The following is a 20,906-nucleotide window of genomic DNA, read 5'->3' as shown; positions in this document are numbered from 1 at the left end:
CCGGCGCACTAGTGCGCCCAGAGCTGGGCTCGTCTCTTCAACTTCCGGTCGGAGACCAAGGCCCCTCAGGTTCCTCTCCGCGCGATTAGAACCCGGAGGCGAGGCCTAAAGACTGCGCCTGCGCGGGACCGGGGCGTGGCCTAGAGGACCAGGGCAGGAGAATTGGCAAAGCTGGAGCTGGATTGCAAACCGGAGGAGCCGCCCTACCGCCGGCGGCGGACCATTTCACACCCCGCGAAGCGCGGGAGGCCCGGGGCCGAACACAGGCGGCGAGGTGAGAACCGAATCGGGCCGGGCGGTGCGGTGCGGGCGGAGGGAGGGAGGGGTCTCCCGGAGCGCCCGTCCCCCACCCCACGTCCCGAGGCGGAGGCACCGACTGAATGCAAACCGGGGAGAGGAAGAGGAGCCTCGGTGCCCGGTCAGGGAGGGACCCGTGTTCCCGTGACAGGTCCGCCGCCCGCCTCCCCGGGGACCAGGCTCAGAAAGGGCCCTGAGGCCTCCCTCGGATTGCTGCTGCACCCCGACACTGGGTTTGGCGTCGGCTGTTTGCACCTCTGCTTGTGGGAGCTTGTGTGCAGAGCTTTGCTTTGGAAGCCTGCTTTTGTTTGGGTTCCCAAGTTAACTTTCTGAAGTGGGGAAGTTATCGAGTCTGGGTTTGGCGGCCTCGTGTGTGCGCAGCTGGGCGTTCCCACTACCCCGGAGGCGCAGATGACCCTGGGGACCGGCTGATTCTCCTGGGCGGGAGTGAGAGCTAGCGGTTTCTGGAGTGCCTGGTGTTGCGTTTGGTGATGTTGGATGTTTAGTACTAGTTGTGTTTTGCCTATCATCTCCCAAGGTAATTCTCAGAACCCTCCGCTAGCCTGTCTATCCACTGAGAGCAACCCCAGCCCCGCCTTGGACTAGTTGGATAGCATATTTTAATGCTGTGAATCTGATGTTCATTCAAGCAGTGGGTCCTTTAGTCCAACCTGGAAATCCAAGGAAAGCTTTCTTAGAAGAGGCCTGAAGGAAATTGTGAGAGGCAGGTAGCTGCCAAAGGACATAAAATGAAGAGTTCTGAGGGAGGGAAGTTAGAGCGGAGCGTAAGAGCACACAAGGAGCTTACCGCTAAGAACCAAAGCGGCTTTGCATTCCTGACCGATGAACTGAGATTTGACCTTCTTTAGTCCATTATTGTGGGGACTCAGTGAAAGCTTTCCTGCACTAAAAGTGCTCTTTGACCCGGGCTTGAAAGAAATCTTTGTCATCTTTTTGGCTAAAATGCGAGAGCAGGTCTTAGATCCTCAAATCCTGTAGGACAAGATCACTTAACCAGAGAGTTGGCTCAGTAGTTAAGAAGCTGTACTGCTTGCTATTGTTGAGGATCTAAGTTCGGTTCCAAGCACCCATGTCCAGTAGCTTGCCACCAGCTCCGGGGGATCCTGCTCCTACACACAGTTTTTTGGTTTGTTTGTTTTTGTTTTTTTCTAAGGTAAAGACTTTATTCTCAAGTTTCTTCAATGGAGTTGTGGGTTCCTTAAATGTATCAAACTTCGTACTTGGGCATTTTCTAGATAGAAATTCATCATGTTTGTGCTGAAAAGAATGCTATTAATCCAGCAAAGATGTGGGGCTGGTTATAGAGCCATGGCGGAGGGTTCTACAATGTACTCAGGGGTCCTGGTGTGTAATTGGAGGCTGAAGAGTGGTGAGGGATTGATGGTTTTCTGGTTTCTATCAGTGACTGCTTAATTGCCTGAGTAGGAGAGATGAGGGAGGAGCACATCTGGAGGGAGGGTGGTATGTTCAGCCTTCGATAGTTTTGCATTTGATGAACTCCTGTAACATCTAGATGACAGACAGCATCCCCCAGCTCATTTTTATGCATTAATAATTTGGAAGCAAGAATAATTTGCTTAAATACACGTGTCTAGAAAAGCACTAGATACCAAAGACTAACCAATTCTTTTCCCTTCAAGTTCCTGGATTGATGCTGGGAAGAAAGATGTTGCAAAGGTCATAGTGATATTCAAATCATTGCCAAGGGTTTGTGGGTATGCTTCAGGAATCTACTAACAATAGAACCAGATTTTATTTTTAAGTAACTTTTTAAAAATTAATATGTAAGTATTCATTTATATATGTAATCATATCTCCAAATCTAATGGGTTCTCAATCCCACATACTCACTGCTTTAATGTTTGGGTTGTTTTTTTTTTTTTTTTTTTTTTTTTTTTTTTGAGACATGGTTTCTCTGTGTAGCCCTGGCTATCCTGGAACTCACTCTGTAGACCAGGCTGTCCTTGAACACAGAGATTGCCTGCCTCCTGAGTGCTGGGTTCAAAGGTGTGCGCCACCAGGACCCTGCACCACATTTCTAAATCTGCATTGTGAAAAGAAGACCAACGTTCCACTGTACCAAAAAGTGGAGCCCTTCCCTTATCATTATTTTCTAAACAATACGCCACATCAACTGTTTCTGTAGCACTTACATCAGATATAATGTGGAGAGTGCTTGCCTAGTTACACTAAATAATTTAGAAGTGATTTAAAGCGGGTGGGTGTAGATTATAGGCATTTTGTGTGGTTATGGAACCGATCATCTATAGATACCAAGAGGCCTGCACTAAAATATAATGTGTCTAGGGATGTCATCAACCAGCACTTTAACTATCACAGGCTACTCCATGGTGCTGCTGGGTCAGCCTAATTTGGCAAAGGCCCAGTGCTGAGGCTCTCCTGACCGCAGGTGTCATTTGATGTGGAGTATTCCTTTGCAACAACTTCTGCACGGTAGTTGAATAACCTTTCACTCCCTTTGCTCTCACTCCAGGCAGTTAGTTCCATAGTGGGCGCCCATTGAGGGTCTGTAAAGCACAACACTAACCCTGTCCTTGACTGCTCTGGAAACACCGTTGTATACTGTTACACTCACACCATGCTTTTTGGTGGCCTGCCTGGCCTTGGACACTCTTTCCCCTGCCCCTACCCATCCTTTTCTCTTCTAGTTTTCCTCATGGGAATTATAGTTCTCTAATAGTTGAGTTATACTTATTGATCTTCTCACTCCCACTAAAATTGGACACACAGCACGCCCACCCCAAGGTCAGCTTTGTCCACAGCACCTAGGTGCTTACTGCCTGTCTTAGGGTTTCTATTGCTGTGAAGAGACACCATGACCACGGCAACTCTTATAAAGGGAAACATTTAATTAGGGTATCTCACAGTTCAGAGGTTTAGTCCATCATCGTCATGATGGGACATAGCAGTGTTCAGGCAGACATAGTGCTGGAGAAGTAGCAGGCAACAGGAAATGGTCTGAGACAATGAGCAGTATCTTGAGCATGGGAGACCTCAAGCCCACCTCCTCCAACAAGGCCACACCTCCTAAAAGTGCCACTTCCTGAGGGAGCCATTTTCTTTCCAACCACCACAGTGCCTACTGACTGAATGAGTCAGTCCTTCTTGCTTCAAATAAAGTAAGCAATGAGAGGCTGACTAAACTCTCATGCTCAGGCTGCCATGGCAGGTAGCCTAGAAGGTGGGCTGAGAGGGGGTTCTACAAGGACAAACAGAAACCCTGAGCTTGTTTGTAGTCCTCTACCCACTTCTGGGTTCTCTTCCTCTGCTAGGTCCACTGTTCAGCCTGGGAAGGATTGGGCACATCAGGGGAAGGGGAAGCTGTGTAGAACCTTGGAGAACAACACAAGTAAGTGTTTGGTTCTGGGATAAGCATGATCTATAGAGATTGGGTTTGGGTAAAATGTGTTTAGATTGCTTTTTCAAAAACTCCAAGTTGAAACCTGGGTCAAGACTCCCTCATCTACACAAGCTCGATCTTGTTGCAGGGAGGTGAGGAGCTGACACCTGAGAGTGCCTTTTATGTCACCTTTTTACTTAGGACTTGTCTCTACAAAAAGAAAAGTGACCATTTCACAAGGCATGGCAGTCTCTGCCTGTCATCCCAGCCCTTAGAAACTCAGACAAGAGAATCATGAGTTCAGGGTTAGCCTGGGCTGCATAGCAGGATTCAGTCCCATGGGATGTGGAAGAGGACAGGCAATGCATGCCTGTAATCTCAGCATCCTAGAGGTAGAGGTGGGAGGGCCAGGAGTTTGGGTCATCCTAGGTCATACATTGAGTTCAAGGCCAGCGGGGCCAGAGAGACCTTGCCTCAAAATGTAAGAGCAGCAACTGCTCTTAACCATTGAGCCAACTCTCTGCCCTGTTTTTCTTTGTAAATTGTATGTATACATGTTTCTAATGTGCATGTGTGTCTTTGTGTATACACCATAGGTATGCAGGTGCCGTCAGAGACCAGAAGAGTACATTGGATCTTCTGGAGCTAGAGCTGGAGTGGTTGTGAGCCACCTGATGTCAGTGCTGGGAACCAAACCCAGGTCCTCTAGAAGAGCAACAGGCGCTCTAACTCTCCAGCCCTTCTGTAAAGTCTTTGAGGGAACAGTAGGAATTGAAGCCAGGCTCTCACACATTGCTAGGCAAGTGCTGAACCACACAGCCACATTCCCAGAGCAGCACTGTATAATGCAACAGAAGAAAGGGATGAAAAAGAACAGCATCCAAGGGAAGTAAAAACAATGCACCCACAGACCTGGAAAGGGCTGGTGGTTTCTGTCTGTGCTGTGCGGAACATGATCTGCAGTCGAGTGTCCTTTCCTTGTACTTTTTTTCGGTTTTGTGAGACCTGATCTATGTAGCCCTTGCTGGTCTACAACTCACTCTGTAGACCAGGCTGGCCTTGAACTCAGAGATCCGCCTGCCCCTGCCTCCCGAGTGCTGGGATCAAAGTCGTGTGCCATGACCGCCTGGCCAGATGCTGCTCTTCTTGACAACACTGGAAACACTCCTTCCTCCAGGGCGGCGTCTCTGGATCAAGCTATGGTGAAAGATGTTTCGCAAAGGCAAGAAGCGACACAGCAGCAGCAGTTCCCAGAGCAGTGAAGTCAGCATGAAGAGCAAGGTAGGAGAACAGGGACAGACAGACAGAGGCTCAGAGCACTGAGGACGGCACTCGGTGCTGCCCACACCATGTCCTGGTTATTCACCTCACCTGACACTCTGGGCTTGCTCTAATTTTACAATTTTGGTAATTTACTGAAATTCTTAAATTCACTCAACTAAATGGGACTAAAGCTATGTGTGATCTCACTAAAGCACACTGATTTAAGATTAAAAAGGTCTTTTTTAAACTTTGTGTTTGAGGGATTGAGGTGTCTCTGCACATGTGTGGAGGTCAGATGGGCTACTGGCAGGAGTTGCTTATAGGTCTCTGCCTTAGTCAGGGCTTCTACTGTGTGAAGAGACACCATGACCACGGCAGCTCTTATGAAAGAAAACACTTAATTGGAGCTGGCTTACAGTTCAGAGGTTTAGTGCATCATTGTCATGGCAGGGAGCATGGCAGCACACAGACAGACTTGGTGCTGGAGAAGGAGCTGAGAGCTCTACATCTGGATCCACAGGCAGCAGGAAGTGAACTATGGCTGGGTGTAGTTGGAGCATATAAGACCTCAAAGCCCACCTCCACAGTGACACACTTCCTCCAGTAAGGCCACACTTCTAGATAAGTGTCACTCCTATGGGCCAAGCATTCAAACTCATGGCTCAATGGGGACCATACCTATTCAGATCACCACAGCTTCCATCATATGGACTGTGGGGACTGAACTCATCTTGTCAGGCTTGGGCAACAAGTGCCCTTACCTCATTGACCCGTATGTAGCCTCCTTTTTCCTCCTCATCCTTCAAATAGGGTCTCAGGTAGCTCAGACTGGTCTCAAACTCACAGCAAGGAGTCCTGAAGCATAACCTTCATCTCCTGACTCTTCACTTCCTATGTGCTGGAATTACAGGTATGGGCCACCATGCTTGGCTCTAAATTTTTTTCAGTTACTTGTACATATATGGGGAGGTTATGCAGGTGACTGTAGCTACATACAGAGTCTAAAAGAAGGCATTGGAACCCAGAAACTGGAGTTAAGGTGGGTTCTGAGTTGCTGTGGGCACCAGGAACTGAACTCAGGTCCTCCAGAAGAGCTGTACCTTCAGCAATCCATAAAATGTTATTTTTAAATGATAGAAATTGCAGGCATAGTCCAGGCGGTGGTGGCCCACGCCTTTAATCCCAGCACTCGGGAAGCAGAGGCAGGAAGATCTCTGTGAGTTCGAGGCCTGCCTGGTCTACAGAGTTAGTTCCAGGACAGGCTTCAAAGCCATAGAGAAACCCTGTCCCAAACAAACAAACCAAAAGGAAAGAAAAGAAATTGCAGACATAGAGAGGTGAGATCTCTCAGAGTTCAGGGTTTATGTGCTCAACAGTATTTCCTTCCCCAGGATTGGTTAAGCTCCATGTGTCAGACTGACGGTAGTCTGGCAGTGCCAGTGGATTTGTGGAACACTGACATTCTAAGTCAGGGCTTTACCAGAATGCCTTTTCTACAGACATGAACAACACCGACAGTAGAGCCCAGTGAACTAATTGCACAGTTTTAAATTTGGCTACCAGGTTTGTTGTTCTGTTCACAAGGACTGCCATGCTGTGTACCAGAAACTAGAGGGAGTAATTGCCGAGGGCCAGATTAGGAACGGGGAGACTTACTTGGTTTCCTCTCAGTGTTGGACAGGGACAGGGACATTGATTGTGACTGGCTTTATGCATGGGGTTGTTCTGAGGTTCCATGGAAATAACAGGACAGCAGGAGGAGGAGGTCACAAAAATTAGGAGTTGGGAGCTGATGGCTAAGCCTTAGATTGAAGATACCAACATCATGTGTCATGTGGCTTTTGACGTTTGCTGTGGAAAATGTCTTTGGCTACGGTCAGTCTGCTTTAATAACTAACCAGATATTGTGTCCCCTCAGCTTAATAAGTAATTTGCATCAGAGAGATGTATGACTTACTGTGTTTCTTCTCAGTCCATGGATTCCAGCCTTGGGGGTCTTTCGAGATCCAGCACTGTTGCCAGCCTCGATACTGACTCCACCAAAAGCTCAGGTACGAGGGGAACAGGTGACTTGGTGATTGCTCTTGTGTTTACTCTCGTGGTCTTGTGTGGCAGAGCAAGGCCTCCTACCCTGGTTTTTCTTCCTCCCAACTGCCACTTCTGGAAAGTTCTGAAACTTGGTGAGATGGGCAAAAGTGTAGTGTGGTAGGAGCTTGCCAGAGGCACTTAGGCAAAGTGCTCTCAGTAGGTCTGACAGCAAGCATTTTAATAGGTAGCAGGGACTGGGTTACACTTGGACTTAAATGGTTTTGAGTGTGGGACAGATGTGTTAGTGGAGAAGGGTTTAGGTTGGGTGTTTGTGGCACACGCCTTTGATCCCAGCATTTGGGAGGTAGAGGCAGGTGGATCTCTGTGAGTTCGAGGCTAGCCTGCTCTACAGAGCAAGTTCCAGGACAGCCAAGGCTACATAGAAGAACCCTGTCTCAAAAAACAAAAAAGGAACCATTAATCTCAAGGGCTGCTTCCAGACACCTTGGTTGAGATGGCAGAGGACACACGGGTAATGAGGACATGTGTCCAAGACATGTGCAGTTAGTTACACAACTGCCTGAAATTGGTAGCGCCTTAGAAACTAGGAGACTCTTAACCAAGCTCTATAAATAGCTGATAATTGGAAATACACTCTTTTCATTTTCATTTTACCTAAAATGATGTCACATAAAATTCATTATCTTTACCTCTGGGTGTGAAAAGTTGGCATTGTTTTCACGGTGTCAATGCAATTGCACTGCACTTCCGTAGCATGGCAGGTGTCAGGAGTGGTTTGAGGCAGTTTCTGAACTGGCTGGATTTTATTGCCATCTGTTAAGGGACTTCTAACATTATTCTACACATATTTTTAAAAAAGAAGTTGTTATCTCTGACTGAATGTGTCCTGAATCATGGGATGAAGTAAAAGGAACCAAAAGGTATAGTTATGCATCGTAAAGCTGCCATTCACTATCTAGTTGGCTTTTAGATTTTGCTTGTGTTGAAATGAAGGTTACCAGTGTTCATGTGCCCCTGTCATCAAGGCTTTTATACATCTGGTGTGGCCAGCCCTGAGGAAAAGCTCAGTAGAATTTGACATTCTTCTCTATTGTATCAAGAAATCTTTCATTTAGAAACTTGTAACTAAGAAACTGGGTGTAGAGCCAGGCATAGTGGTGTCCACCTTTAATCCAAGTGCTTAGAGGCAGGTGAATCTCTATGAGCTTGAGGCCATCTTAGTCTACTTGGTAAGTTCCAGGCTAGCCAGAGCTAGATGGTGAAAACCTGCCTTAAACCAGCATAAATAAATAACTAAATAAATAAATAGCTAACGTGGTGGAGTGTGCCTTTAATCTTGGCACTCTAGGAGACTGGGATAGGTAGCTCTCTGTGCTTTTAAACCATCCTGGCAAACAGAGGGAGAGTCTGTTTCAAAATGAAATGGGCTCCAGATGGCTGAGAGGTTAGGAGCACCAGCTACTCTTGCAGAAGGGGCCCTGGTTCAGTTCCCAGCAACCTCATGGCAGCTCCCTACTGTCTGCAACTCCAAGTCCAGGCGATCCAGCACCCTTTTCTGGCCTTTTCAGGCATTGCATTACATTTGTGTAGATGTAGGTAAGACACCTGTACACGTAAAATGTAATTAAATCTCTTTAAAAAAAGAAAGAAAGAAAGAAAGAAAGAAAGAAAGAAAGAAAGAAAGAAAATGTTCTGTAAAGTAGACACTGCTTTTCAAGTCTGTTGTTATCTTAGGGCAAAGCAACAATTTAGACACATGTGCCGAGTTTCGAATAAAGTATGTTGGTGCCATCGAGAAACTGGACCTGTCTCAGGGGAAGAGTCTTCAGGGACCACTAGACCTGATAAATTATATAGATGTTGCCCAGGTGAGTGGCAGAACAAAATGGATTCCAATGGAAGCCTCTGGTTGTGATGGTGCTGAGTGTGTGGCCTTGATGGAAAATGTTTCCCTTGGGTCTCCTGTAGGGTACTCACTGTATTTGGCTGAAGCCTGTGTCTCATCCTGGGACAGCACTGAGTTGTAGACCATGCAAGGTCCTCTGGGGAGGGAAGCCTCACAGGAGAGTGTCTTTATCCAGGCATAGAACTTTTACCTCTTGTGTTTGACTGGTCTGGTTTACTGAAGAACTTAATGCAGTCACAGCTTAGATGGTAGATTCTTGTAAAACAATCGGCCAAAACCTTACTCTGCTGAATTGGTTTCACTGGTTTAAAAACTCATGACATGGACCAAAAATATCTTCTGTTGTTCTTTTGTTGTTTTCCAGACAGGGTTACTCTGTGTATTCCTGGATGTCCTGGAACTCTAGATCAGGCTAGCGTTGAACTCAAGAGATCCCCCTACCTCTGCCTCCTGACTGCTGGGACTAAAGGTGTGCGCCACCAACGCCCAGTTTGTATCTTCTTTTTTTATACTTCATTTCCAACAAGAATTAAGGTGAGAGGGGCTTCAAAAGTATACTCATGTCAGGAAAGTAAAATGAAAAAAAAAATAATAATAACCATTGCAGAGCTGGAAAGGTAGCTTGGTGATTAAGAGCAATGGCTGCTCCTGCAGAGGGCCCAGGTTCTGTTGCCAGGACGAAGATGGCAACTTATAGTCATCCATAACTGCAGCTCCAGGGGCACAACCCCCTCTTCCAGCTTCCTCAGGCATGCATTGCATGCTCATGGCACACATACATACATAAGGCAAACACCCACAGACATTAAAATATGTACCTTGCAAAAATAGAAAAACAAAGATAATACTGTACTGTGTATAACATAAAATTATAAAATCTCTACATTTACCTTACACTTCAGGAGATTCTCTGTGAGTTGAAGGCCATCGTGGTTCGTACAGCAAGGGCCAGGACAGCCAGGACAACATAGAGAACCCAAAGTCATTATTGACAGTACCATTATTTTCAGTCTTAAATCTGTGAGAAGATCGGCAGGGTGTTACTGATACTGGGAGGGCCAAGGACTGATGCATCTGGCCATGCCTCAATTACTGTAATTCTTCATCCCATGAAAACATGTACAATGCAGAACACCTATTACCTGCCAGTAATATCTTTCTTGAGAGAAGACAAATTAGGCAGCATTCTTAGGTAGATGAGACCAGTTGATCTGCTTGGAATGGGCAATGATTAGTTAGTTATCACCCACTGTTTTGTTTCTGAACAGCTCAGACTGTTGATAGATAGTTTTATGAGCAGAGTTGATTTGTCAACAGCTTGTCCTTCTGAGCTCCTGGATCCATAGTTAGCAAGATGTATCTCAGCAGTCAGACAGAAAATGACCGTGAGAAAGATGGCACCTGCTATCCAACTTCCTGACCGTTCCCTGTACTGATACTAAGATAAGCTTTGAGGATTTGCAAATCTGAGTAGTGTAAATTTTGTTTGTTTTGAGACAAGGTACATAGTCCTGGCTATCCTAACTACAGTCCAGGCTGGCCCTGAACTCACGAGATCCTTCTGCCTCTGCTCCTGGGTGCTAGGACTAAAAGCTTGTGTGGCTTAATAATGTAAATATTTTAATGTCACCAAGATCTGTGGCTAGGCTCTCCATTTGCCATTAGGGTTTATATCACAAAAGGACAGGATAGTACACGGGAGAGGATCAGTCTGAATTTGGGACAAGTGCTTGTGTAGACTGAGTCTAAAGGGTCTGAGGCTGTGGTAACAGAAGCAACCAGTCTAACTTAAGATGGTCATGTCATTTTCATGTGTGTGCTGTGGTTTACTTCCACTTTACAGCAAGATGGAAAGTTGCCTTTTGTTCCCCTGGAGGAGGAGTTTATTCTGGGTGTTTCTAAGTACGGCATAAAAGTCTCAACCACGGATCTGCATGTAAGTACATTCTAGGAAACCCAGAGTCCCAGCCTTTCAGGGTGCACTCGGGCTTGGGTCTCCTGTGTCCTGGGTGGTGGCTGTTGTTAAGCTCTGCCCATTCCTTAGGGCCAACATGACCTTCTTTGTGTTCCCAACATACATGGTGTTTCATGTAGGGACACACCCCCCTTCCCCTCCCCCCCCCTCACTGTTGGTTGGTGTAGAGGCCAGAGATGAGGTCAGTTAGATGACCTTGTTCCTAATTCTCTGGTTTAAACAGGAAAGTGTGACCCTGAGAGCAAGTCATCCCATAACTAGGCATACCATTGTTCTGAGAAACTGTAGTTCTTTCCCCCAATTCATTCTGCATGGGAAGAACATACTCCCTGAGAACTAGGAACACTGACAGCCATGCCCCAGCTTCCTGAAGGACTTGTGATCTCCACAGGGTGTTCTGCACAGGCATGCCCTATATCTAATCATCCGGATGGTGTGCTATGACGATGGCCTGGGAGCGGGCAAGAGCTTGCTGGCACTCAAGACCACGGATGCAAGCAAGGAAGAATACAGCCTGTGGGTTTACCAGTGTAACAGCCTGGTGAGACACCTTGGTTTGTTCCCGTTTGACAGGTGAAATGGTGACTGTGACTCTTCCACAGCTTCCTAAGGCCGAGGAAATGTCACCCCCACTGGCGGTCCTCAGAATTAATAAACCCCAGGTCAGCAGCTACTTAGGCAGACTGAGAACTGCTCCTGCCCAGCAACACTGATCTGGGCTGGGTCAGAGCTCGCTCCCTCTACTCGTGAGCTGCCATCTTCTCAGGCTCAGGGCATAGTATGAGCCAGTACTGTCTGCCCATCTCAGACGTTTACTGGCTGGGCAGGTGCTGATGTGTAGGTTTCCGGGAGAAGCAATGTGATGTAGTTGGATTAAGTTTCCTAGAGATGTATCATTATTTCCTTGAGAATCCCGTACAATGTGTTTTGTCATATTCGTAACATTGTATCTCTTTGTACAATGCAGGAGCAAGCCCAAGCAATCTGCAAGGTCTTATCCACAGCATTTGACTCTGTGTTGACATCGGAGAAGTCCTGAACTCTGCAGTCAAGTAGAAACTGACCCATGTGAGAACTTACCTGGTCCTGAGTCTCCCTGCTTTCCATTTGCAGCTGTGGACTATTAGAGGGTGTAAGGACCCCCCCCCCCCCAGTTTTCTGAAGAAAAGTAGTGTGTAAAATATTGGTTGTCATTTACAGTGGATTAACATCTAATAAATTACCTACTTTCTGAGCTAAAAAGAAACCTTGGGGCTGGACAGATGGCTTAGGAGTTAAGAGCACTTGCAGAAGACTTGGGTTCAGTTCTCAGTACTCACACGATGGCTCAAAACTGCCTGTAATTCCAGTTCCAGGAGAGCCGACTCCCCCCTCTAGGTTCCTCAGGTACCAGTCATACATGTGGTGTACATACATATATGCAGCCACTCACACATATACATAATAAAACCTAAAAAATAAAGAGATAAAGAACCCCCTGTTGTCTTTTTAAAATACAAAAAAAGTCTAATTAACACTGATATGTCACAGAAGTTCACTCTGAATGAGACTTGCACCCTAACCCTTCCCAGGGACTTGGGTCACTTGTGTGGTAATCTGGGTTTGGGCAGGCATAGGTTTGAATTGGGGACTTCAATTTCACATGACCTTGGAATAATGACAGCAGTGTCAGGACAAAAAGCACCCCCAGCAGAAGGGTCCTGTCTGCATAATATCCAGCGCACTAGTGTCTACATTGGAGGATGCCTGCTGGTTTTGGCAAATGGCTTTAAAAGGATCTCACAGTTCACACCCTCTGTCCAGTGCCAATAGCTAACACTTAAAGATGAAAACCATGTCAATTTAAAAAGAATTTTATTTTTTTCCAGTCAAATGTCTGGTTAAAGGGAAGTCAATTTATTAGACATGCTCTAATTATAAACCACTGCATTAAGGACAATGAAAATAATCCGTTTAGGTTATACAGTATATACAGTTGCGCTGCAACTAGACCAAAGTAATTAAGTGAATGAATTGAATATCATACATCTCAAAATAGCATTCTAGGCTGCAGGTCACTCTCCACCCTCAACAGCAACTTGACCAAAGTAATCAATCATCAAGTGAATGAATTGAATATCATACATCTCAAGAGAGCATCCTAGGCTGCAGGTCACTCTCCACTCTCAACAGATCACACTAGTCTGTGCATCATATTTCTGAGTCATCTTCCCTCCAACTCAGACCTGATGGAAAGTGGCAAAAAAATAAAAAAATAAAAAGAAGCCCGAATTCCACAGCTGACTCCTGTGAAATGTAAACTTTAAATATAAATAGATATCTACAATGCTTTCAGTTAACTTTTTCTTCTCAATCTGCAAAGAGCAAATAACTAAGAGAGGATAATTAGGAGGAAAGTCAATAGAATTTCTCTTCTGGTAAAAAGCACTATCTGTTCACGCACAATAGCACCACCAGAAAGTGGAAAAATATTACCTAGGCATTTAAGTACCAGTGAACCCCACAAGTTAGCTTGGGACTGGAGTTCAAATGTTGACATAAATCAACTGGATTCCTCCTAGACCTGTCACCGGGTCTCCAAAGACCGACAGTACAGATGCAGGGGGTGGGGAGCACTGTAAAAGAGGTACTGGGAAGTGCAATGTGCAAAATGTGTCTGTTCAAGCTCTTAAGTCTACGAGAAGTGACTGGGAGAAGGGCTCAAACGGTAGAAATTAACTAGTGAAATATAACGAGTAGTGTTCAGGGAGAGGGAGGAGGAGGGAGACTGACTTAATTATAGATCTAACACTTTTTTTTACCCAGAATCAGAAGCGTCATAAAACGTTCCAGTTTGTCCTGTTTTCTTTGAAACAAAGGGGAAGCTCCGTTCTTGTAAGAGCCTGGCACAAAGAGTAAAGACGGAGCTACTCCAGTCAAGTGCCAGCGACGGCATCCATGCCTTGTTGCCAAGCCTACACTTCAACCCATTCCTTTTGCTCCAACTCCAGCTTCTGTTCACACCCTATGCTTGCCTCTTCATCCCGAAAAAGTGACAGAATTTCCCATATCTCAACTATGACCTTTATGCTTACACTTATTAAATAGAGGTATGACAGTCAAGTTCATGAACTAATGAGTTTTGATTGTTATCAAATACAACCTAGTTCCCCTCCCCCCACACCCACATATTGTAAGTTTAAAAGTGACGTGATGGCCTTATGTAGTGCAACTGGGACCTTTGGGGCTCCCCAGGCAAGACAGATTTCTGATATGCTCTTGAAATACAAACAATTGGACAGGCTAGATTTCAAGACAGTGTAGCTACCACCACCATTCCTTTTGGAGAATCCTATTAAAGACTAAACACTAAGCTGAGCAGGTGTCCTTGGGAGCTGGGAGGGGAGACAGTGGCACGCACCGGGACACACACAGTGAGGAATGTGCTGCTTAGCGTGGTCTGCACCACGTAGTCTACTTGTGTATAGTTGCTTTCTGCGAGACGGGGAACGTTGAAGGAGGCAAATCCTAAACACCTAGGGCATACAAACTATTTAAAGGGCTGTTTTGCAATCCATCATCCTTAGTTTGTAACCAAATTCAGGAACTGTAGTTCAAGAACACTGGCACAGAACAGACTGCTAATTGCTATGTCATAATAACCCATCAGTAGTATGTTAGGTGTGACTGTTCACAACGGGTCATACATACATGCAGGAGATCATGGCGGCTGCCACCTCATAGGTCAGGGCCCAGAAAAGTACAAGGCTAACATGTAAACTGCCAAGTTGCTTTAAACAGACACTGGCTGAGTTTCAAAGGAATATATGACTTAAAGGTGAATAGATGCCATTTGTGGACAAAGTTCAGGGTAGGGCAACAGAGGAAGCAGCATGGTACTGGCCTGCTACACTGACTGTACTAACGCTAACCAAGGTCAGAACTGGCTTAAGGAAAGCTGTAAGAATCCCCCAAATTTGCTCAAGCATTTTTAGGCTCAGCAGCTCCTGGAAATGAAGGATCCTGGGTCTATAGTTAAAATAGCTTTATGTCCCCTTTTAGGAAATTCCGCTTTTCCTAGTAAAAGTATAGCAAATGTTGGGTGAAAACAACTTATAAAAAAGAATCTGTTTATACATATAAAAACTGCCTCTGAGTTTTCCAAACAGAACGGTACTATGAGAAGATGGACTGCCATACAGGACAATCCATGAGACTTGCTATAGCTAGTCTTGGTACCAAAAACAAAATGGAACGTAATGGTGATGGAAAGGCCTTTGTTCAGTAGCAAGTTAGTCAGCAATAAAGTGCACAAACGATACGGGGAATGCTCCTTTGCGGCTGGGATCTCCGTCGATGTGGCCAATCTGAAATGAGCAAGTTTGGGTTACAAACATTACAAACTCAGAGGGGCAACACAATGTCTGTTCTGAGGCATTTCTTCTGCCAAAGAATGACAGGAAAACTGCTATGCCATTTTTCCTTCCCACCTGTGCTTGCTTCTTCCACAGGCCTCACACACCCTCAAAGAGCTACAGATGAGGTCAGATGTTGCCTCTGGGCCCCCAAGAACATGGAAGACACCAGGATGCCATCTGGATCCACTTAGTATATGAATGAAGAAACTGTACCCAAAGACATAAGACTTGGCAAAAGTATGATGTGGCTCCAATCATATTTCATCTGGCTCTAAAAAATTCAATCTGGGTTAATAACACAAATTATACTCATGTATAAGCTCAACCATGGTCTGATATTAGCAAATAAAAATCCCAAAGTAAAATTGCCAAACTAACCCCCTCCCGGCAATTGCCCACTGAGAATTCTGGGTTCTCTGGAGGGGGCAGACTCTGCTGTCATGACTAACATTTACTTCTTTTGTGCCTGTCTGGGTTTTCCAAACTTTTGCAAACAGGTACTTCTCATATGGCTAAGCCTGTGTCAGGTTGGAGTCCACCCATAACATAGGATGAAAGACAGTGTGACTCCAACTCTGCTTCCTAGTGGTGGGTGTTGGTGCCCCTTGTGGAGGGGCAAGGTCGGGTTCCAGTAGCCCAGTGTTCTAGTCTCCCCAGGTCCAGCCATGTACAGGAAGTTCCTTGGCAAGTAGCAGAAGGAGCCTTGGAGCTGTGGTAATGTGGAAAGTGATGGGAATGGGCATCTTCCCTTAGTTGCTTCAAGGTGACAGCAACTGTGCCAACGCGGTGTGGCAAGGCCGAGCCACAGACCCACCATAGAACCTTGGGGTCAGGTTGCAGAAGGGGGGCTTGCAGGAGGGGCAGCTACAGATGGATCAGGTCAAACTCCTTGTGGCTGACAAGCAAAGCACTTCCCCAAGTCCCAAGGAACCTTCTGAAATACTTGGTATCTGAGCTTTGTCTGCCCTGAGTGCCCCGAGGCTGGCAGTCTCTGCCAGGTGCTTTCTATGTATACTCCATTCCACTGGTTTATTTAGACACCCGCATTCCCAGTCTACACCTAGCTTGTCCCTGCTGCTTCCCGAGGCATCTCTGCTGCAGTGCTGTGGATGACTTCCTTTCTGAGACAGTCAATCAGGTGTACAGATCTAAGCACCTGCTGCCAAGGTCCTCAGCCTGTAATCGGTTGAGTCTGAAATACAGGGTTTCTGGGAGAAGCCTAACGCCTGCACACGCTGCACTTTCACCAGCTGGATGCTGAGCAGCTTATAGCTTGTGTCGGGATCATCAAAGTGACACGAGGATGCTACCCTGGAGCCCCGCTCTCTAGAAGCCTTGCTCCACACGTTGGCAGTGGAGGGCTGTGTGTGGAAACTCAGTTCAGGTCAAGGGTGCTGTGGAAATGAAGCTCAAGTGGCCTATCCATGATAACAGTGAGGAGTTCACCTAAGGACACATCAGGCCCACTCAGAGAACGGTGTTCATACAGGAGAGACACCAGGATGTGGAAGGCATTGCACACTAATCTGGCAGCAGCACCAGAGCCAGACTGCTTGGGTTGAATTTCCCTTGTGCACAGCCACCATGGCCCCGCTCTGACTCACCCACCACTCCTGATCTTCTTCGCCGTCCACAATGATCACGTCCCCCCTCAGAGAAAGTCAGCTCATCTGGGTTGTCAGCCATGCAGTTGTAGAGTGCTTTGACTCGCTTGGGCTTGGACTTGGTCTGCATCAGAAGGAGGGAGAGGGTTAATGTGGCAGAAAGCCAAGGTCTTAGATGAAGAAGGGGCCTCTTGTCTTCTGCTTGCCTCATGAGCCAAGTACCTGGGCTAGGGAAACCCACAGAGGTCAAGCAAACAGGGACAGCTCAGTGCAGAGGAAGGGAATGGAGCACCTGGGGTCTGGCACACACAGGGACTATAAAGTGATCAGATGGCCCAGATGGCCAGCTCCCCAACCACGACACTGCACCAGAAAGAAGCCCTGAGACCTCCACCCAGCAGAAACAGAACGATTGGTTGCCTTAGAGTCCTCCATGTAGGACAGCAAGGGGCAGGGTAGCAAGCTTGTCTGCTTACCGCCTGCGACTTCCTGGGCATGGGTGCTGGAGGCTGCAGGGCCATGGCGTTGGACAGTGGACCTGGAGCTTCTGTTCAGAGAGATCCACTGCGTTAGGACCAAGACAAAGCGACTTTACAAGATACTCCCAGCTCCGTTCCATCCATTTTAACTATAAGACTACAGCTGTAAGAGTCATGGCGTTATGTCTAAAAGCAGGCTCTCCATGCCTTTTGTTGTATTGAGAGAAAAGTCCTGTACAAGGCAGACAGTTTCCTGACTTTACAGTGTGAGAAACTCAAGTTTCCAGGCCCTAACCAGGGCTGACTAGCTACCTAGAAATGCCACCTCCCCTCAACCCATGAATCAACCTGTTCCAGGTTAAATAATTACCAGGTCCTCTTGGCTGGCCTTTGTTGATCAGTGGGGTTGGCTTGTCGGTCCTACAAGGAAGGAAATACAGATTTATTGATCGCCGAGGCTACCTGTTCAGACCTTGATGAGGGGCCCGTCGGTGTTCAAGCTCATGCTTGTGATTTGCCACACCTGCTGCCTCCCCAACCCTACCCTTGAAAAAGGATAGGTCCGGGGCAAGGTGCTAGACCCGGGTCCCCAGACCAGCACTACTCTCCTGTCCACAGTGGCCCGGAGCAGAATCTAAGCACCCTCCAGTGCTTGCACTCATCATTTGCTCCTCCGGCCCCCATTGAGCCTCCATCAATCATCCTGTGAAAGGGGAGGGGCTAGAGCTTACTCTCAGGCCTGGGTGGCTCTGCCAGGGTCTGTGTAGACACCAGCACAAGTCAGCATCACCCATGCCTCTGAACTCCATGGCCCCGGCTCTGGGAACCAACAGGGCTGATTGCAGGCCTGCTAGAACCCGCATCCAGTAATCCAGTATTTCCTCTAGCTGTGCAAGAGAGACAAATAGGAGTTTTCTCACAGTTGGCAGAGGGGGCTCTATCCACTCAGACCACTCTCTCTCTCTCTCTCTCTCTCTCTCTCTGTGTGTGTGTGTGTGTGTGTGTGTGTGTGTGTGTGTGTGTGTGTGTGTGTGTGTGTGTGTGTGTCCCCGGCTCCTCAGAAGAGGGCAGGACACTAGCTTTGCTAATTCTCTAAAGGGAAAAGGGACCAGGGTCTGCAGAGAGTTAAGAGAGATGTTTTATCCTCTGTTGCCTAGGGGTGCTGGTGGGACCTAGCAGGAAGTAAGACAAACAACTGGGTAAGTGAGCCTTGGGAGGGGCTGAGGAAGCAGGGAGGCAGACTGGGGTGGCATTCTTTCCACAGCAGGTCACTTCCTCTGCAGCCCCAATGAGCCCATCTGGGTGCTGGTCTGCAGCCTTGGGATGAAGAGGAAAAGAACAGTTTAGTTGTTGTCTAATTTTCAAGGGGCTGAAAAACCATAAAATCAAAGACCCAACTTAGTTCCCATTGATTCTGGGCACATATGTCCTAGCAGACATCATGAAGCTGAGTTGCCAACTTCCTACTCTGTGTTCAGTAAAATGCTCAACAAGAGGTGCTTAACCGAGGACCACAGCCAGCCAGCCTTGCCCTCAAAGCCAGGTAAAGCAGAAGAGTCACAAGTTCAAGGCTAACCTAGGCTAATACATAAAAAGTAAAAGGCCAAATGATACATCTGTGAGTTAGTCTCTATGGCAACCATTCAGCTTTGTCTGCTAATGAGGTAGGAAGGTACCAGGGATGGTGTGTCAGCACACAGTATGCCATGCCAACAAACGTCACTTATAGGCATGGTAGTTTGAATGAGATCAGCCCCCCATAAGCTTATAGATTTGAATGCTCGGTCCCCTGTTGGTGGAAATGTTTGGGAAGGATTAGAAGGTGTGGCCTTGCTGGAGAAGGCAGGTTACTAGGGTGGTGGGCTTTGAGGTTTCAAAAGCCCATGCCTAGTGCCTTTCCCACCCCTCTCTGCCTCAGGCCTGTGGACCAGGATGAGCTCTCAGCTACCATTCCTGGGCCATGCCTGCTGCCATGCTCCCCACCCTGATGACATGGACTCTGACCATGAAACCGTGAACCCTGATAAACTCCTTCTGTAAGTTGCCGTGGTCATGGTGGCTCTTCACAGCAAGAAGACAGTAAATAGGACACAGATGCTAAAATCTGTAAGTCCCAGAAATCTCACATGCCATGAAACATTCTCATCTGAAAATTCTATCACTACATTTAAGTACAAATGCCGCTGATAGCTCGTGACTCATGGATATAAGTAATGGAGGCAGCTGGCCTGTGGGTTTGCTCTGGCTGTCTCCTGCTCCAAGAGAACAAATATATCATGTTCCAAATTATTGGGCATAGAGTGGGATGGGCTTCCTTCACAAAGAATATACACCATGTTTTCTTTTAAAATTGGAACTCTCCCAGAAGTGACAGCCTGGTTCCATTCATTGAAATCTGCCTCAGATAAGCACACCCTAACATCATCTGCTTTGTCACCCCTACCTTGCCTTTCAGTTGGATTAAAACCAGTGGGAAAGCTCATCCAACCCTAGCTTGGCTCTTGTGAGCCCTGGGGAAGTGGCTGGGAGGAGGGTGCTGTGACCTGGCACTTGCTGGCTAGTATCACTGTTCCCCTGTGCCTCGGGGAGTGCCAGGAGCCCACTGCTTCCTGTCTGGAATGTCAAGATGTGACCTGGCACCACAAAAAGCAGAATGTGGGCAACAGAGAATCCAAGAGTGTCACAAGAGGGAAGAGAAAGCGCACACAGGGACCATGACTGTCTAACAAAGGGGCCAGGGAAGCATACTTGTATAAAACTCAGCTGCCAACCTTACTTCAAATCACTGTTTAAGAATATTATGTGCAGCGTTCTAAAAAGATGTCTTAGCAAAGTAGGACACATATTTTGATTTTAAAATGCCAGGCTGCAGCCTGGGGCTGCAGCTCAGTGAAGAGCTGTGGTGATATTTTGTTTATGATCTAATAAAGCTTGCCTGAAGATCAGAGTGCTAAGCTAGCCATAGCCATGGAGGCCAGGCAGTAGCGGCCACACCTTTAATCCCAGCACTCAGGAGACAGAGGTAGATGGATCCCTGTGAGTTCAAGGCCAGCCTAGGCTACATGAAAATGAATTAGTCTAAAAGAGAAACAGAGCTCACACCTTTAATCCTAGTACTTGGGATCCCACGCCTTTAATCCCAGCTCTAGGGAGGTGGGGACTGAGAGACACGGCTGGGTGGAGAGAGGACAACTAAGGTGGGAAGAGACAGAACTCATTGCAGAGGGCAGTCTAGTCTGAGGAGCAGTGCAATTTGGAGATGCAATCAGGGGACACGACTGTCCCTCTGGTCTGAGCACTGGTAGACATGAGAACTCTCTAGAGGCTTGCTGCTTTGCTTCTCTGGTCTTCAGCTCTAATCCCAATATCTGTCTCTGGGTTTTTATTATTTGTGCTACAGTTTGACTTACCATAAGAATGGAAATGGAAAACTTAAGAGTAAAATTGGGAAAACTCTCTGGATATATATATATATATATAGTGTTCTGCCTGCATGTGTGCCTGCAGACCAGGAGAGGGCACCAGATCTCATAGATGGTAGTGAGCTACCTTGT

The 20,906-nt window shown here is 46.9% G+C and overlaps 2 protein-coding genes across 2 annotated transcripts in view; one reads left to right on the top strand and one right to left on the bottom strand.

Annotated features, from left to right (window-relative positions):
• The first annotated feature begins 225 nt into the window (after positions 1-225).
• On the top strand, positions 226-13,045 carry LOC127215299 (integrin beta-1-binding protein 1). The gene is made up of 8 exons (XM_051175669.1): positions 226-274; positions 3,612-3,688; positions 4,857-4,960; positions 6,915-6,993; positions 8,726-8,859; positions 10,741-10,833; positions 11,264-11,413; positions 11,840-13,045. Exons 3-8 carry the CDS (start codon positions 4,889-4,891, stop codon positions 11,909-11,911), a joined length of 600 nt encoding a protein of 199 aa, XP_051031626.1. The 5' UTR covers positions 226-274; positions 3,612-3,688; positions 4,857-4,888; the 3' UTR covers positions 11,912-13,045.
• Positions 13,046-15,108: 2,063 nt separating this feature from the next.
• LOC127215302 (arf-GAP with SH3 domain, ANK repeat and PH domain-containing protein 2-like) overlaps positions 15,109-20,906 on the bottom strand; it is a 52,659-nt gene continuing 46,861 nt past the window's right edge. The window contains 5 exon segments of the mRNA XM_051175673.1: positions 15,109-15,218; positions 16,874-16,918; positions 16,920-16,997; positions 17,350-17,420; positions 17,723-17,772. Coding sequence (XP_051031630.1) covers positions 15,144-15,218; positions 16,874-16,918; positions 16,920-16,997; positions 17,350-17,420; positions 17,723-17,772 — 319 coding nt within the window. The 3' untranslated portion in view covers positions 15,109-15,143.

Source organism: Phodopus roborovskii, unplaced genomic scaffold (assembly GCF_943737965.1).
Source record: "Phodopus roborovskii unplaced genomic scaffold, PHOROB, whole genome shotgun sequence".
Taxonomy (NCBI): Eukaryota; Metazoa; Chordata; class Mammalia; order Rodentia; family Cricetidae; genus Phodopus; species Phodopus roborovskii.
The sequence above is the reverse complement of the archived record's forward strand: the minus strand, read 5'-3'. Positions and strand labels throughout refer to the sequence as shown.

Coding starts and splice junctions, on each gene's coding strand:
- LOC127215299 (XM_051175669.1), top strand. CDS start 4,889: ATGTTTCGCAAAGGCAAGAAGCGACACAGCAGCAGCAGTTCCCAGAGC. Junction 8,860..10,740: donor ATTATATAGATGTTGCCCAG/GTGAGTGGCAGA, acceptor TCCACTTTACAG/CAAGATGGAAAGTTGCCTTT. Junction 10,834..11,263: donor TCTCAACCACGGATCTGCAT/GTAAGTACATTC, acceptor TGATCTCCACAG/GGTGTTCTGCACAGGCATGC.